Below are 16,808 nucleotides of genomic sequence, written 5' to 3' on the forward strand. Positions count from 1 at the left end.
GTTTGAAAATCTGAAGGCTTTTCTTCTAACATCAGGAAAAGGCCAATGATGCCTGCTTTTGCCATTTCAGAACTGAAATTGATAACCAGAGCAATTAGGCAAGAAAAAGAAATAAAGGCATCCAAGTTGGAAGGGAAGAAGTAAAATAATCTCCGTTTGCAGATGGTAGGCCCTTATGTGTATAAAACACTAAAGATTCCATACAAGAAACTGTCACAAGTAATAAATGAATTCAGAAAATTACAAACTGAATACACAACTGTGTATTTCTATGTGGTAGCAATGAAATAAACAAGAATAACAAGCGTTGGCAAGGATGTGGAGAAATTTCAACCCTTGAATGCTGTTGGTGGGAATGTAAAATGGTACGGCTGCTATGGAAAACAGTATGGCTGATGCTCAAAGAATTTTAAATGGAATTATCATATGATCCAGCAATTCCACTGCTGAGTATGTACGCAAAAGAACGGAAAGCAGATATTTACATACCCATGTTCATAGCAGCATTACTCACAATAGCTAAAATGTGGAAGCAAACCAAGTGTCCATCAACAGATAAAACAGATAAACAAAAATATGGTATATATTCAACTTTACAAAGGAAATTCTGACATATGCTATAGCGTGAATGAACCTTGAGGACATTACACTAATGAATAAGCCAGTCACAGGAAGACAAACACTGTATGATTCCACTCACATGAAGCATCTGCAGCAGTCAAATTCATAGAACAGAAAGAACAGTGGTTGCCAGGAGCTGGGGGGAGCAGAGAATGGGATGAAGTGAAGTGAAGTGAAAGTTGCTCAGTCGTGTCCGCCTCTTTGCGACCCCGTGAACTGTAGCCTGCCAGGCTCCTCTGTCCATGGGATTCTCCAGGCAAGAATACTGGAGTAGGTTGCCATTTCCTTCTCCAGGGGATCTTCCTTACACAGGGATTGAACCCAGGTTTCCTGCACAGCAGGGAGATTCTTTTCCAATTGAGCCACCAGGGAAGCATTGTTTAATATGTACAGAGTTGCAGTTTTACAAGATGAAAAGACTTAAGATTATGGAGACAGACGGTGGTGATGGTTACACATTATGAATGTATTTAATGCCACTGAACTGAACCCTTAAAATGGCTAAGATGGTCAATTTCATGTTGTGTGTACTTTATCACAATTCTAAATGGAAAAAAGAAAAGCTAAGTCACTAGGATCCAGAAACAATGTTCTATAGTTGTATGTGGAGCTTACAAACATTGGGGAACTCAATATTGTTTAAGAGCAAAGTACCATCTTTTTCCTATAAAAAGGATTCATTTGCTTAGTAAGCATATTTGGGAGTTCAGTAACATAAACTTGGGTTTTCCCAATGGCTCAGTGGGTAAAGAATCTGCCTGCATGCAGCAGACACAGGAGATGCATGTTTGATCCCTGGGTCAGGAAGATCTCCTGGAGAAGGAAATGGCAACCTACTCCAGTATTCTTGCCTGAAAAATCCTATGGACTTGGAAAAAATCCTATCGAGCCTGGTGGGGCTAGTCTAAAGGGTCACAAAAAGTCGGACGTGACGGAGCAACTAAGCACAAACATAAACTTGGTCTTTCAAGAGCTACATGCCAACTGTCCTGGATTCTCTGACCCCTCAGGCAGCCTTTGGGGGTCCCAGAACACATTAATTGCAATCTTTGTCATTTTGTACGACTGTTTGTGTGGCTGTCTCTCCTAGGAGCCTATGAACATCAGGCAGAATCCTGTTTCCTGCCCAGCACATGATGCTCAATGAATCAATGAAGGACTCAGCAAATGAGTGAGCAGCAGGAGGGAGATGCAGTTCTAAGGCGGCCCAGGGAAATCTGAATTGGGCTTCTTCCTGTGGTTCCCTTCATCAGTTTCTCTTCCCTCCTTCGCAGCCTAGTCCTCACACCACCTGTAGGTAGCCTTCCCAGATTGCACCGAGCTACCACATTGAAGGTCTGGCTCTCCAGCAGAGTTCCTCCTCCTCATCTCCCTTTCACCTGGAGAAGGCAGCCGGCAAGGGTTCACAAAAGGAGGCATGAGCCACCTACAATGGGTGTGAAAGCCTGGAGGAAGTCAGGTTTCCTGCTCCAGCACCTTCAATCCCAGGCCCTCAAAGGCGGGGAGCTGGCATGTTTCTCATGCCTCCCCAGGACAGGTGTCCCAACACCTGGTGGAGGTCACTGGGCTGTTTCAGCCCCTCTGGGAAGAAGCTGTTGTCCAAGGTGGCATCTTCACTAGGCCGCTGGGCGGCAGGGGGGAAGGTTGAGTGCTACGGGCCGAGAAGTCCCTGATGTGCTGGCTGAAGGCCCACCTCCAGTGCCTCCTCTCCAGACAGGAACTCTGTTCTCTTTGTCCACAGAGCTGAGCAGTCTTGCACACTGAGTCACACAGTGTGTGACCGAGCCATAGCTTACTCATCTCTCAAAATGGAGCCTGATGCCTACCCTTCCAGGACTGATGAGGTTTCGAAGAACCGCACAAAGTAGCGCTCCGTGCCTGGCAGGAGCCTGGACCGAGTGCAGAACTTCAGCCCCAGCAGAGGTTAGTAACTGTCCCCCGAGGCCTGGCTGTAGCATCACCAGTTCAACCACATGACTGAGCTAGTGACAAAGCCTCTGGTGTTTCAGCATCCTGAGATAAAGGGTGGGCAGGGCCTGTTCCCACCAGCTTCCTCCCACGAGTGTGGCACCTGAGAGGGAACCATGCGGCAGAGATGGCTTCAGAATAAAACACGAGAGTCAGTTTACGTTGAGCAATCACGGGGTCAGGCCAAGCCCTTTATGTCCATTAGATCGTGTAATCCTTGCAAGCACTGGGGGGAGGGTACCAGTCTCTGAATTTGTCAGTTTTATTGTATTTGCTTGTTTTTAAATTAGACTCTTTTTAAAGAGCAATTTTAGGTTCACAGCCAAACTAAGCAGAAACTAGGGTTGCCCCCAAACCCCTTTCCCCACACATGAACAGCCTCCCGCATATTAGCATCCCCCAAAACAGAGGTACGCTTTTCACACTCAATGAACCTACATTGACACATCACTGTAACCCAATGTCCACAGTTTATGTTAGCATTCACTCTTGGTGCTTGACCATTCTCTGGGCTTTGAGAAATGTACAATGACATGCATAGCTTTATTTTTCAATACCAATTTTATTTTTATTAGTACAAGTTCAGTGGCTTCAGAGTACAAAAGAGGCTTATATGGAAAACCAGCCATACCTCTTCCCTGACCTCTCTGCCTTTCCTAACCTCAGGCCCAGGCCCCAGTGGCATCCATCTTACATACCCAGGGGTCCACCCAGTTGGCATCAGAGTACTAAGAATGTCAAAAAGCAACAGGAGACAAACAGCACATTAGGGTCAAGGGGCCAAATGAGCAGAGTACACCCTCTGCCCCAAAGGTCAACCCGGCATCTCAATTAAGACATTAGAAAGATGTGTTAAAATCCTCACTTACTTCTTTAGAAGCCCCAGTAATCATTTTTGGAGTTTTGCTGGATGAGAGGAGCTAAGGAAGGGCGCTCTGATGCAAAGCTGCCTGGGTGGAGGAAGATTAAGGATCTGGCTGGCTGCATGGCCTGGGAAAATTTCTCCCCTCTGGACTTTCAGGTGTTCGTGCAAAAAGCAAGGGTCTAGACAGGTGATCACTAGGGCCCTGTCTGGGGTGACGGACTGAGTTTGGGCTAACTGCTGCTAACAGCCCCATCTCTGGGGCTCTTCCTATGAGCTGGATGTTCCTTGCAACCACACTCAATACTGCCCCGTTTGACAGATGAGGATGGAGACTCAGAAAGGCTGTCAGGGCCACACAGCTAGAAAGAAATGGTCAAGATTCTGAACCAGAGAGGATTTTCCTGGTGGCCCAGTGGTTGACTTTGAGCTTCCAATGCAGGGGGTGTGGGTTCGATCCCTGGGCATCCCTGGTAGGGGAGGTTAAGATCCCACATGTCTCTCCACCAAAAAGCCAAAACAAAACAGAAGCATTGTCGTAACAAATTCAACAAAGATGTTAAAAGTGGGCCACATCAAAGAATCTTGGAGAAGAAAAGATTCTAAACCAGAGTGCACACTCTCCTTCCCTGGGGCTGGATCCTTGAGCCATTTGTCCTGCTTTTCCCCAAAGAGGTGCTCTGGAGTCTGTGTGGCAGGTGGGTGGGTGTGAAGGTAGGTGGGTAAGAGGGGGCCCCACAGATTCCAGTGACAGTAGAGCCCAGCTTACTTGGCCTCCAGGATTTCAAGCCACTAGGCTCCAGCTCAGGGTGAAGACCATTACACCCAAATCCTGTCTGATGCTAATCTCCCCTCCTAGGCCATGGGTTCTCTGCCTCGGCTGTGAATTAGTCACCTGGGGAGCTTTGGAAAATAAAGATGGCTGAGCCCCACCTGTAAAGATACTGGTTTAATTGGTGTGGAAGTAATAAGGTCTTCGCACTGGTTGGTCAGAAGAGTGCCACAGGTGATTCAAATGTGTGACCAGGGCTAGAAACCGGCATTAGTCCGTCTGCTTACTGAGGGTCGCTGTTTGTTCCCTCACCATACTGGCAAGAGCGAGTGTCTGCTCTTTGCCCTGAAGCCCCACCCACGAAGGCAGGCAGAGCAGCCTCTGTTCTCAGCCACCATGTAGCTGCGTTTCTCTGGAACGAGCACCACAGCATCTTTACTCCGCTCTCCTGAATTTGTGGTCCTCCTGAGAGCAGCCAAGGATGTGATGCTTCTCAGAGATTCTCTGGAACAAAAGCACCTGGAATCCAGGCCTCTAGTGGCCTGTGGCATGGAGAGCCCATCTTGCCCATGTCCCCTCTGCTCTGCATTTTAGGGGAAGAGAAATGGGGAAGACAGGGTTTGTCCCCAACTCAGGCTGCCCTGGGCCTTTCCTGGCTCTCAGGTGAGACTATCAGCCCCATGAAATTGGATATATTCTGTATTTAAAAAAAAAAAAGACAATTCTGGAAGCTACAAGGGTGTCAGAGAGAGTAAAGCAAAGCTTGAAGGAAGAGAGTCTCCTGTTTGCTGCCTACTGACCTCAGCTACAGAAAGGTGCCTGGTGTGTTCCTGACTTAGGACTCTTATGTGGGCTTTGTGCCACAGAGGGTTGGATGCTGACTTCAGAGCCTGCAATGGAGAAGCAAAGTTCGCAGAAGGTCAGGTAAGAGGGGGGCTAGGGATGCACAGGCAGTTGTAAATAAGTCAGAACCAGAAACCTGAAGTGGTTGTGGGGAATCTACTCGGGGCAGGGCTTCGAGGTGGCCACTAAACATGGCATTTCCTGTTCTCATCCTCCTTGAAGCCTGGGCTCTGAAGCTTCATGGGCAGGCCAAACCTGGAAGGGTCTGGAAGTCATGTGGCTTGTGTTTTTCCAAAACTTAGTTTATTGGAATTGTAGGCGGTTCCTCAGAATTGGTAGGGACTCGGGCACACTATTGCCTGCAACTTCCAATATGGTTCCTTTACCTACTTAATGAACAGGACATGATTTAACTGGGTTAAAAAAATATTCTGTGCTGAAATAACGCTACCAAAATTTGAAAACCATGGATCTAGTAAAGTTATGAGGAATGGGTGGGGAAACTCGCCCAGAGTCACCCTGTAGTCACTCACCCCTCAGGCCAGGTCTATCCCCACAGCACCCCATGGGCTTCATGGAGCAGACAGCAGGAGGTTCTCTCTGGAGGCCTGACTTGAATGCAGCAACAAAAATGGCCAAGAGAGGAGCCACGTGGGAAAGAGCGACTCTCCAAAGAATGAGCGACCCCAAGACCCAGACTTGCAGACGCTCAGGGGTGGTGTGAAGCTGTCTGGGTTTAACTGTTAAAAGCCCTCAAGATTCTAGTCTGTTCTTATCTTCAGGGAAATGTAAGGCCTTGGCCTGGGAGGCGGGGCCCCTGATTCCCGGCTGCCCCATTTTCTGGGACCTTTGCCTTCTCTGTAAGGGGGCAGCCAGGCTCGGTCACTCAGCTCCTAGACTGTGGGCCCTTGAGGACAGGACCTGTCGTCTCCACTGGGTGCTGCAGCCTCTCAGTCCAAGGGACTCAGTTATAGGGCTAGGCACAGGAATCCTTCATGGAAAAAGACTTCATTCATCAGTTTTTAGAACAGGGCTCCTGGCAAGTGGCTCCCCCACCCTCCCGGTACCCACCGTGACCTTTGACAATAGTGGCTGACTTCCCACACTTCTTGGAGTGAGGCTTTCTCCTCTCTCCCGTTTCCTCTCCTGGGTTGGCTCCTCTGGGGGCGGGAATGTCAACACTCTGGAGAGAGTGAACACTGGGGACTTGCATTTCTTCTGACAGTCTTCTACCTCAGAGCAATCCCACAGGCGAAGGTGCCTGCCAAGGCCATCGAGGCTGCTTATTAATGCAGCAGAATTTGGCTGCATTGCTCAAGAAGCAGGTGGAATCGATAAGCAGATGATCATGGATGGATTGCGCCGATCTGGTCCCCCATTCAGACGGAGGTCTTAACTTCTCTGCCACGAAACCCCCAGAACATCAGTGATCAGGACCTCTGTATGCACTCAGCTGCGGCCTATGCTCCTTCCCCACTACCCCTGGCCCTTGAGGGATAAACCCACAGCCAAACAGCCCCAGCTGTTCTCATTTCCTGGCAATGACCAGGATCTGAGACACTGTCTGCTTTCCCGGGTCTCCAACAGAGTCCCTCATTCCCTACAACCTGAGCCTCTCCAGACCCCTGTCAAGAGTCCAAAGGGCATTTCTGAATGAAGACGTCCAAACCCCCAAGTCATGCCCAGTAGTCCCTGGCTGTCTTGGTCTCTGGTCCTGGCAGGAGGCAGCTAGCTTTGTGACTTCACAAAAGGCCCCCTGTGACAAGTCTGGGCTGGTGAAGCAGGAGGTGGGCCGAGGGGCTCCCCCCAGGAACATCATGTGGCTTTTCATGGAGACACACCCCCTACCTCTGAGGGAATGAAGAGGAAGTGCCTCATGGTAAGAGCCCCGGACATCCTCTGCACTTCGAAGCACACCGCAACCCTCCCTCCCGCCCGGCCCCACATACCTTGATGGCTTCGGCTCCCAGGTCTAACTGAGCTCCTGCCCACATCTGCCAGTATCTCGTTGGGGTCCAGGTTCGTCGCCGCTGAGCTTGGGGGTGGGGCAGTTGGTGATTACTCCAGGTGGTGGTGGTGGGTCTCTCTGAATTGGGGGTCAGACCAGCTTCCGCTCATCAAACAAAGTCATTCTGCTCCTAGCCTCCCCTCCCAGTGAAGGAACTGATGGGGTGGGAAGCTTTATCTGACCTGAGTCTTCATTGAGGTCTCCCCGAGCAGTCCACAGAGTACCTTCAAGTGATAACTTGAAGGCCAGAGAGTCCTGAATCCTGTAGAAGTCTCATAGCTACAAACGGGCATTGTCAAAAGAGCAACAGTGTCTCTCCTCAATGCTGACTTCACTGTTGTTTCTTTTCCAAAGGATTTACAATTCTAGAAACCTAAGGCAAAAGAGGCTGGGGCTGCTTTCTCCCTACCTCGCCTGTACCTGTTCGCCAACCTTGAACTCTTACCTGGAGCACCGCCTCTGGGAAGAGCAGAGCCCCAGGAGTCAGGAAGGATGATGACGGGCAGCCAGGCTTTGGGATCTGACAGGTCCCAGGAGCACATGGAGGGCAGAGTTTGGGCCTTTGCATGCTCCAGCCCGTGTGTGTGCTGGGCAGGTCCATTGTGAGGGTGGCCCGGGGACATAATCTCTGGCCATCCCCGTGGCCTCCACTTTGATTGTGACATAGCCATCCAGCCAGAGGAGCCCAGGGAAAGGAGTAAGTGTGCCCTGGGCAGGATTCCAGATGCAGGCTTCATCTCTGCAGGGAGGCAGGGTCGACAGGCTGGTTTGGGGAGGGCGACATGGCCTTGACCGCCCTCATCCTTGATCGATGGCAGCCTTTTCAGGCATGAGGAGGCCTAGGAGCCGATCCTCGTAAATCCACTCTCTGACCCACTCAGAATTCTGTGCTGGGCCAGAGAGGGACAGATGATCCCTAAGGATGGTTACTCCACTGCTTCCCAGTGCATCTGAAAATGTGCCTTAGGATTTTTCTGGAAAGGAGCTCATTTCTCATTTTGATGAGAAAAGCTTGAGCTCTTCCAGCAGGCAGTAATACCGGGAGCAAACAGAAATCAACCAGGGCTGATGTGGTCCTGCAGGATGGCAGCAGGGACAGCCGGAGGCCAAGAAAAATTACGATAGAAATAGCCACCACTTAGCTAGCACTTCCTGTGCACCAGGCCCCAAGCTGAGCACTTCACAGACATGATCACACTTGGTCCTCATAGCAAGGCTGGAAGAAGGCACTATTCCCTTTCTCCAGCTGGAGAAACTGATGCTTGAGAGGTGAAGGTCAAGGTCCCACATCCGGGCAATGGGAGCAGCAGTGTTAGGACACGGGGCTGTGGACCTCCAAAGCTAGACTCAGCTGATGACCTATCTCCTTCTGCAAACTTCCCAATGAAGAGGAAAAGAAACTTTTCTTATCTGTGACCATCAGTGACAGCGTTCAAGAGACAACAGAGGACTTTGAACCTGATATCACCCAGATGAGCTTTTGGATAAGGCAGCCTTGACTGCCTGGCCGGTCTAACCTTTAACGAGACCCACTGGGAGGCAGCTGTTCCTGACTATTTTGCAGATGATTTAAGCGAGACCAGGGGAATCACCAAGGGGAGTCCTGGGGGTGGTCTGTGGCTGAGCAGTGGTTCCGAGGTGGGGTTGCTAGATAAAATATAGCATGTCCAATTCCATTTTAATTTCAGATGAAGAACTAAAAATAGAGAAGTCTGTCTTAAATATTGCAGGGAGCTCCTTATTCTGGCTGGGGCCCTGGTTACATGGGAGTTATGGCAGGGCTTGAAGAGGGGGTTGCTGTTTCATTTCTTAACTGACTCTGTGGGCTGGAGGCAGGGGCAGGGGGCTGACTTCTGTAGACTGCAGTGTCTGTGACCACTGGATGAGGTGCAGCCTCGTTGGTTTTCACTCTGTGAAATGGAATTAGTGGACTTGGATGCAGTCATGCAGGGGTGCTTGCTTTGCACACCACCTTTGCAATGAGGGCAGTGTTCCATCTTTCTAGGGGGCTGTAGGGGGCTCCCAGGAAGGAGGAAGGCACCCAGGGAATGATTCAAATTCCCTTTTGGCTGAGGTTGGTGTCCCCGGAGCTTGGACCTGTTACTCCTGGACACTTGCAGTAGTCTTGTTCAACCAACAGCAGAGTGGGAAGAGATGCGGGGGAGAGGAGGCGGCACAGGAGTTGTGATGGCACCAGGGTGGGAGTGGGTGATGGGAGCACCTGGGTCCAGTGAACACAGAAGCATGTGATGGGAGAGAAGGGGAGGTGGAAAAGGGAAAAGGGAGGGCTAGGGGAGACAAGGGAAAGGGGAGGAGAATGCCAAAATGCAGAGGACTTGATGTTATCAATTTTTTTCTAGCCCCGTGCATGGGCATGTGTGGGGAGGAAGGACGGATGGAACATATCTAAGTCTGTGGGACTCGGTGCTGAGCTGCTCTTGCCCTCCCTCTGCCACTGGGCAGCCCTGCAAGCATGACTTCTTGCCCTTTGGATGCTTCTTTTTGAGGTGTACCACAGCGGAAGACGGGCACAGGCAGAGCAGAAATGTTCTTCCAAAGAGGCCAAGGAATCTCTTTTTCCAGTGACTCAGGCGTGATGTGCCAGGCCAAGCTGAGAGTGTGAGCCCGATTATTTGTAGCTTTGTGTTCGCATGTACTTAAATGTGAAAGGCTGGCTGTGAGGATTGGTGCCAGTGCGCGGGAGTCCTTGAGTCTCTGGCACCTGTGCTTGACCTATGAAATGTGTCAGTGAGTGTGCATGAAATGTGTGTTGCAGCCCAGGGGAGTCTAGGAGTGCCTGCAGGTGTGTGGCTGCGTACGTGGGGAGCTTTGGTAGAGATGGGGATGCCGCAGGCATTACAGAACAGATTATGGAGGGAGCAGTTGCTAGATAGGCTCTGTATAGCTCCTGTTCTGCTTCGGCGGCCCCCTGGGCCCTGGTTTCTCCAAAGGCCCTCTGGGATATACCCCTTATTCCCATCATTTACCCAGCACCCCAGGCTGATTTTCTGAAGATAAGCAGCGCCATCTGGTGGCAGGCTGAGGCTGTGACAGGCATAGAGGAGCTGGGAACCTGGGTTCCCACAAGAGGTCGGCCTTTCAGGACCCCGGTCAGCGAGGAAGCTGCACCGCACTGGCTGGATCATGGATAGAGGGAGGGTATCTAAGGCTTGAATGCTCCATGCTCATGCATTTTTGGTTCATGGTCCACGGAATCACAACAGGAAAGTCAGCTGAAGGAGTGCTGGAAGACGGATGTAGGAAAATTATTGGTCCAGTCTCTGCACCCACAAACCTGGGCCCCATTCCGTGGGGAACCAGTCTGGGCTCAGATTTCTCCTCTGTGGAGGTGGCTAACTGTACCTACCCTGTGGGGGTCGTAGTGAGGGTTATATGAAAAAGTGTGGGTAAAACACTCGGCTCAGAGCTATGAAGTCAAAGGAAATGCTAGTGGCTATTACTGAGATAGGCAAAATCCCAGAAGCACAGAGAACAGAACTGTGTGGCATTGCAGAGAGGTGACATGTCTGCGTGCTGCCACCCAACATTCTAGAATTTTGTGCCTGAGCATCAGCTGTTTAAAGTTACACACCTAAGTGAAGGAGGGAGGTCTCTTCTTAAAGGCGGGTAATGGGGTCCTGTGAGCAACAGAACTAAGAGACTCAGCATCCAGGCTCTGGCTAGCTTCTTACTAGCTATGGAACCTGAGCATGGCAGCAAGCTTGCTGTGTCCCATGTTTCCCATGTGAAATTGCTGTGAGGACGCCATAAAAATGCGTAGGAACTTAGGACTCCTAGGAATAAAGGCTGGGTAGGAGAAGGCAATGGCAAGCCACTCCAGTACTCTTGCCTAGAAAATCCCATGGATGGAGGAGCCTGGTGGGCTACAGTCCATGGGGTCACCACGAGTCGGTCGCGACTGAGCGACTTCACTTTAACTTTTCACTTTCACGCAATGGAGAAGGAAATGGCAACCCACTTCAGTGTTCTTGCCTGGAGAATCCCAGGGACGGCAGAGCCTGGTGGGCTGCTGTCTATGGGGTCGCACAGAGTCGGACACGACTGAAGCGACTTAGCAGCAGCAGCAGGACCTTAGGGAGAGAGTATGCTCAGCTGTGGGGCTTACCTTTCACGTCTCCAAAAAGGAATCCCCGAGTCAGAGTCAGGAGTCGTTCTGGTTCTGTTGCTAATTGGTTGTGTGATGTTAGTCAAGTCACTCACTCTCTCGGTCTCACTTTTCCCAGCTGCAAAATAAAGAAATTAGATGACGTCCGAAGTCAGCTCTGCCTTAATCTACTTCCTTTTGATTCTTTCCTTTTCTCTGCTTCACATATAATACCTAGGATGAATTTTTATTGATTCTACAGGCTAGGTCTTGAACAGAAAGACAAAAACCAAAGCCTTTTGTTTAATGAGTGCCGTGATTTCTCACACGCTTTGGGAAATATTTTCTTAGATCCTGGTATGGTCTAGGTCCAATGGAGCAAATGGGAGACTAAAAGACTTCTACATGTCACACAGGGCCGAATAAAGTACTGAGAAGGTACCCAGCAGTTCCGGTGTTGGTCTGGGAGGATCGAGCCTCACTTTTCGCTTCCGTCTTCCTGAGCAGCCAATAAGTACGTAGCAGTTCGCGTTTATACTACAACTACAAACCCCAGAAGTCAACGCGCGGGGCGCGCCAACCACGACTCGGTGGGTCCCGCCCCTAGGGGCGGAACTTTATTTCCCAGGCGGCGCCGGGGCTCGCCCTGGTGCTCTCCTCCCGCCTCCTGCTGTCGGTCCTCGCGCCAAGTCGGGAGGAGCGCGCGCGCGCGCGCAGGGCACGTAGCACGCGAGTGACGCATAATATGTGGGCCGCTCCGGAGCCGTGGTCGCGCTGTGTGTGAGTGAGGGAGAGTGAGTGCGGGACCTGAGGCGGTGTGTGTGAACTGTGGCCGCTGGCGGGGTCAGGGGGGAGCGGCGGAGCCGCCCGGAAGGTGAGTGGGGAAGGAAGGGAGAGGCCTCTTTGAGAGGGGCGCGGGGAGACTGGACGCGTGGTCGGGCGGGCGGGAGAGTGGGCGCCGGGCTGGGGGAGGGGCGGCACCTGCCTGGGCCGCCGGCTGGGAGGGGGCGGGCCGGGCCTCCCGGGAGGCTTGGTCCAGGGCCTGACTAGACTTTTACTCCTCCACATTTTGGGCTCGGGGGCGGGGCCTCCACGTTCTTCCTCCAGTCCGCAAAAGAAGCTTCCCAAGAGTAACTCTTCCGCCCGGAGTGGGGGGCAAGGGTGTGCCCGCCCCTGCCTGGGGGAGGGGCCCCTCTCATTCCGCTCATCACCTTTTACTTCCCAGTCCTCCTAGACTTCGCTCTGTACGGGGTGGAGGGTGTGTGTGGGGGGTGGTCTCCATCTTCTTTGCCCTACGGCGGCCCCCTTCCCATTCTGTGTCTCCGCCTCTAGCTCCAGTCACCTGGGCGGGCTCTCTCCTCCCTCGGCCTCGTGCCACCTCCCTCTTGCACCCGCCCGGCTCTCTTTCGGGCGAGGTGGGGCGGGGCTCTCCCGGGACTCCTCCCACGCCGCTGGTGGAGGGGAGGGGCGGAAGGCGAGGTGTGAGGTTCTGCAGATTAGAGCCAAACGTTGGAGCGCCCGCCAACCTTCCTGGGATCCTGTTAACGAGGGTTATAGTTGTTTTCAACTGAGTGTCATTCGTTTGCTTAATTCTCTCTTCTTAGACGGTTTGCGTCTCACTTCCTCTTATTGCACTGTTAGCGCTCGGGATCGTTTTTGTTGAGGAAGTAGTTTGGGGCTGTTTGTAGAGGCTCTTTTTGAGTCCCAGATGCCTCGTCCATGTCACGTTGGCCTCAGTTTTTCCTTACTCTTGTCTTTTCAATGAAGCCTTTAAATTAGTCTGCGTGTTTTAATTATTAGTAACATCTTCTTGTTCTAAACGCTTTGTTAGTGCACGGAGTGAGGTTCATTGGCAGTGTTCTGTAATTTTCTTGTCTCATTAAACCTTAAAAGGTTTATGTAAGCTTGTATTAGACTCTAGGAATTTGCTGTTTTTCTCCTTGATGCTGTCAAAATTTGGGTTTTATATATTGCAGTTATCCATTTTCTAGTGGTAATATGTTTTTTAATATAAGGGAAATTGATACAGAATTTAGGACCTATAAAGGAAATCCTTTTATGCTCAAAATATTTTAGTTGTTAAGCACAGTGTTTTACTATTCTGTTGTACAGTAGTGAGACTTAATAGAGGAGGAATCTGGTAGAATGAACCACTTGTTTGAAGTGATTGAGGTAAGTTGGTTTCTTACCAAATTATTTATGTTGTTTCTGTCACGGTTATGGACAGTAATAGACTACTGCTATACAGGAACTCACATGTCGTACTAATTATTAGGTAAATTTTACTTGAAGCTCCAAATTTGTTTTTTTCCCCGGTGTGTGTGTGTGTTTTAAATAAGGAAGATTGGGTACAAGTATTTGTTTCAGAATTGTAACCTTATGGGATCTGTCTTTACAGTGAACTTTTTTTAGGCTTTGGGGTAGTTTTTAATTAAGCTAATAGGCTATACAGTACTGTGTATTACTAAAAGACAAGATGTTATGGTTTAATTCAAAAGTTACCAAAGGTAACAAAATAGTGGGACAGTGGTAGAGCTAGGATAGTGACATAGTGAAAAATCTTTCTTCTACCTTTATCCTTCAGAAAGTCAGTTACCTGCCAAAAAGTAATATTTTCTGTTTCTTACGTATTCCTCCAGGGACAGACAGACAGACACACACACACTCACACTTTGCTTTTATCACTTAACAGTGTACTGAGTTCCATATAGGAAAGGAAATGCTTCTTAGTTTTCTTCTGCTTTTTAACTAGAAAAAAAAATTGAAGTGTATTAAAAAGTTGAGAGTATAGTAAAATGAATACTTGTTTATCCATCTAGAGTCAACAGTTGTTATTATTTTGCCTTGTAGATGTGGTATGTATTTTGTGGAACCATTTGAAAATAAGTTGCAGGTACAGCACCCCTAAATACTTTGGCAGGCATCCTTTGGGATAAAGGGGTTTCCACTTTTTATCTTCATCGTGCGACTTGAGAGATTTTAGTTCCCTAAACAGGGATTGAACCCAGGGCCCTGGTAGTAAGAGTGCATGAGCCCTAACCACTGGATCGCCAGTAAATTCCCTCTACGTATTTTTTGTAGAGCTTTGTATTATTCCATTTTGTGGACAGGATTATTGTTTAACTCTTACAACAACCATTTCCCTTTTACAGATAAGGAAATTGAGGTTTGGAGAAGTTAAATAACTTGACCAAGATCTCACAGGTATGTTGGCAGAGTTGGGATTTGAATGCTTGAACCCCTTTTCTACCAAGTACCAGTTGAATGGCCTTGGGGACCTCTCTAAGCCCCTTTCCTCATCTGTAAAATAAGGACAATATGGCTGTAAAATTTCAGGATAGTAAGTGTTTATTTCATACTAATATTCAGCGATTGGTAACTATTGTATCATTAGACTGGCCATAAATTCTGCATACCACTGGAAGAGCTCACTTTGGAACATGGAATGAGTAATGTACCTTCACTGGCTTGTCCATAACAAGATGGCTACACCTTTTGCGCTTTGTTAATAGTCTTTTATAGAGAGTAAAATGAATTTTCATTTCTATTATTATCTTAGTTGAAGTTTATATTTTCTCTAGGCAAATGATTTTCCCAAAGTTATAGTTATATTTGGGCATAGTTAATTTGAAAATTTGAAAATGATACTAGAAGTCCATGTGTGTTTTGAAATTGAACTCTAAAATTTTACTATTTTAATGCACTTGAGTTGACCTTCATTAGAGATATTATTTCCTTTAAACTTTGCTTTTATAAGCCCTACTAGGCTGAGTGCTTAAGTTATCCAAGAGGCATTCCCTCTTGGACCTTTTCCCCCCCATTAAAAAAATGGTAAAATTCATATACCATAAATTAACCATTAATCATTTAGTAGATTAGCAGTGTTGTGCAGCCATCACCTCCTTTAGTTCCAAGAAATTTTTATCACCTCACGAGGAAACCCTATATCCATTAAGCAGTTACTCGCTACTTCTCCCTCCCCCAAGCTCCTGGCAACCATTCGGCAGCTTTCTCTATATGGATTTACCTATTCTTAATGTTTCATAGAAATAGAATCATAGAATATGTGACCTTTTCTGTTGGGGTTTTTTTGCCTGGCGTATTGTTGTAAAGGTTCATCCACAGCTGTAACGTGTCTCAGTACTTCATTCCCTTCTGTGGTTGAATAGTAACTGCATTGTATGAATATAGCCACATTTTGTTTATCCATTCATCTGTTGATGAACCTTTGGGGTTTTCCTCTTTTGAATATTGTATTCAAATATTCAAAACATACTCAATATTGTATTGAGTATGCTTTGAACATTTGTGTACAAGTGTTTGAATATGTTTTCAATTCTTTTGGTTATGTTCCTTGAAGTGGAACTGCTGGGTCGCGGTAATTCTGTTTAACTTTTTCTTATAAATTTTTTGAGGAGCCATCGAACTGTTTTCTATAGCTGTTGTATTGTTTTACATTCCTGTCGGCAGTGTTCATTCGGTTTATCCATATCCTTGCTAGTGCTACCTTTACAGTTTTTTGGTTTTGATCATCCTAGTAGGTATGGTTGGTATCTTACTGTAGTTTTGATTTTTATTTCCCTAATGGCTAACTATGTTGAACATTTTTTTGTGTACTTATTGGCTACTTGTACATCTTCACTGGAGAAATGCCTGTTCAAGTACTTTGCCCATTTTTTCAGTCTGATGCTCTCCCACCTGAGCTGTTTTGGCCACTTCTTTGCCCATTTTTGAATCAGGTTTCTTTGTTGTTGTTGAGTTGTAGGCGTTCTTAAATATTATGAATATTTGATTCTCATCAGCTCTGATTTGCAAATATTTTCTTCCATTCTGTGGGTTGTCTTTTCACTTTCTTGATAATGTATTTGGCACAAAAGTTTTAAATATTGAAGTCCAATTTATCTATTTCTTTGTTGCTTATTTTAATGTCAGATGAACATCTCTTGCCAATTTCAAGGTCATGAAGATTTACCCCTGTGTTTACTTCTAAGAGTTTTATGGTTTAAACTCTTATATTGAACTCTTATACCCATTTTGAGATAATTTTTGTATGTGATGTGAAGCAAGGATCCAGCTTCATTCTTTGGTACGTGAATATTCAGTTGTCTCAGCACAATTTGTTGAAAAACCATTAGTCTTTCTAGTAATGGTCTTTCAACAAATTCTTTCGCTGTTGACTGGGTTTGGCCTACTTGTTGAGTATCAGTTGAGCATAAGTGTGAGATTTTATTTCTGGACTCATAGTTCCATTGCATTGATATATATATATCTTTCCTTATGCCTGTATCATAGTATTTTGATTATTTTACATAGTAGTTTTAAAGTCAGATGTATGAATTCTGTTTTTTTCAAGATCGTTTTGGTCATTTAGGATTCCTTGCAGTTACACATAAATTTTAGAATTGATATTTGCTCTAATGCAAAGAAGATCATTAGATCTTGTAGGGATTATGTTGACAATTGCCCCTTTTGGAGAATATTGCCATCTTCACAATATTAAGTGTTCTAATCCCTGACTCCAGGATGTCTTTGCATTTATTAGGTCTTTTTTAATTTTATTTTTTCCAGCAATGTTTTGTAATTTTCTTTGAGGAAGTTGTTTGCCTTTTTGGCTTAAATTGATTCCTTA

The 16,808-nt window shown here is 47.6% G+C and overlaps 1 protein-coding gene and 1 long non-coding RNA gene across 10 annotated transcripts in view; one reads left to right on the forward strand and one right to left on the reverse strand.

Annotated features, from left to right (window-relative positions):
* Positions 1-3,131: 3,131 nt before the first annotated feature.
* LOC102402398 lies at positions 3,132-11,715 on the reverse strand. The gene is made up of 4 exons (XR_006547449.2): positions 11,622-11,715; positions 11,201-11,318; positions 7,016-10,318; positions 3,132-6,467 (listed from the first exon to the last, which is right to left on the reverse strand). It is a non-coding gene; the product is annotated as an uncharacterized LOC102402398 (long non-coding RNA).
* The window catches only part of DCAF1 (DDB1 and CUL4 associated factor 1), a 101,165-nt gene continuing 89,122 nt past the window's right edge, over positions 4,766-16,808 (forward strand). For 2 of the 9 annotated variants that reach the window (XM_044933908.2, XM_044933909.2), the window contains exon 1: positions 4,766-5,142. In XM_044933908.2, coding sequence (XP_044789843.1) covers positions 5,070-5,142 — 73 coding nt within the window. In that variant the 5' untranslated portion in view covers positions 4,766-5,069. Of the gene's footprint in view, positions 5,148-11,595; positions 11,694-11,862; positions 12,054-12,669; positions 13,352-14,331; positions 14,384-16,808 lie in introns of those variants that run through there. The other 7 variants (XM_044933913.2, XM_044933915.2, XM_044933912.2 and 4 more) reach the window with 7 other exon arrangements.

The sequence above is a fragment of the Bubalus bubalis genome, chromosome 21 (genome assembly GCF_019923935.1).
Source record: "Bubalus bubalis isolate 160015118507 breed Murrah chromosome 21, NDDB_SH_1, whole genome shotgun sequence".
NCBI lineage: Eukaryota > Metazoa > Chordata > Mammalia > Artiodactyla > Bovidae > Bubalus > Bubalus bubalis.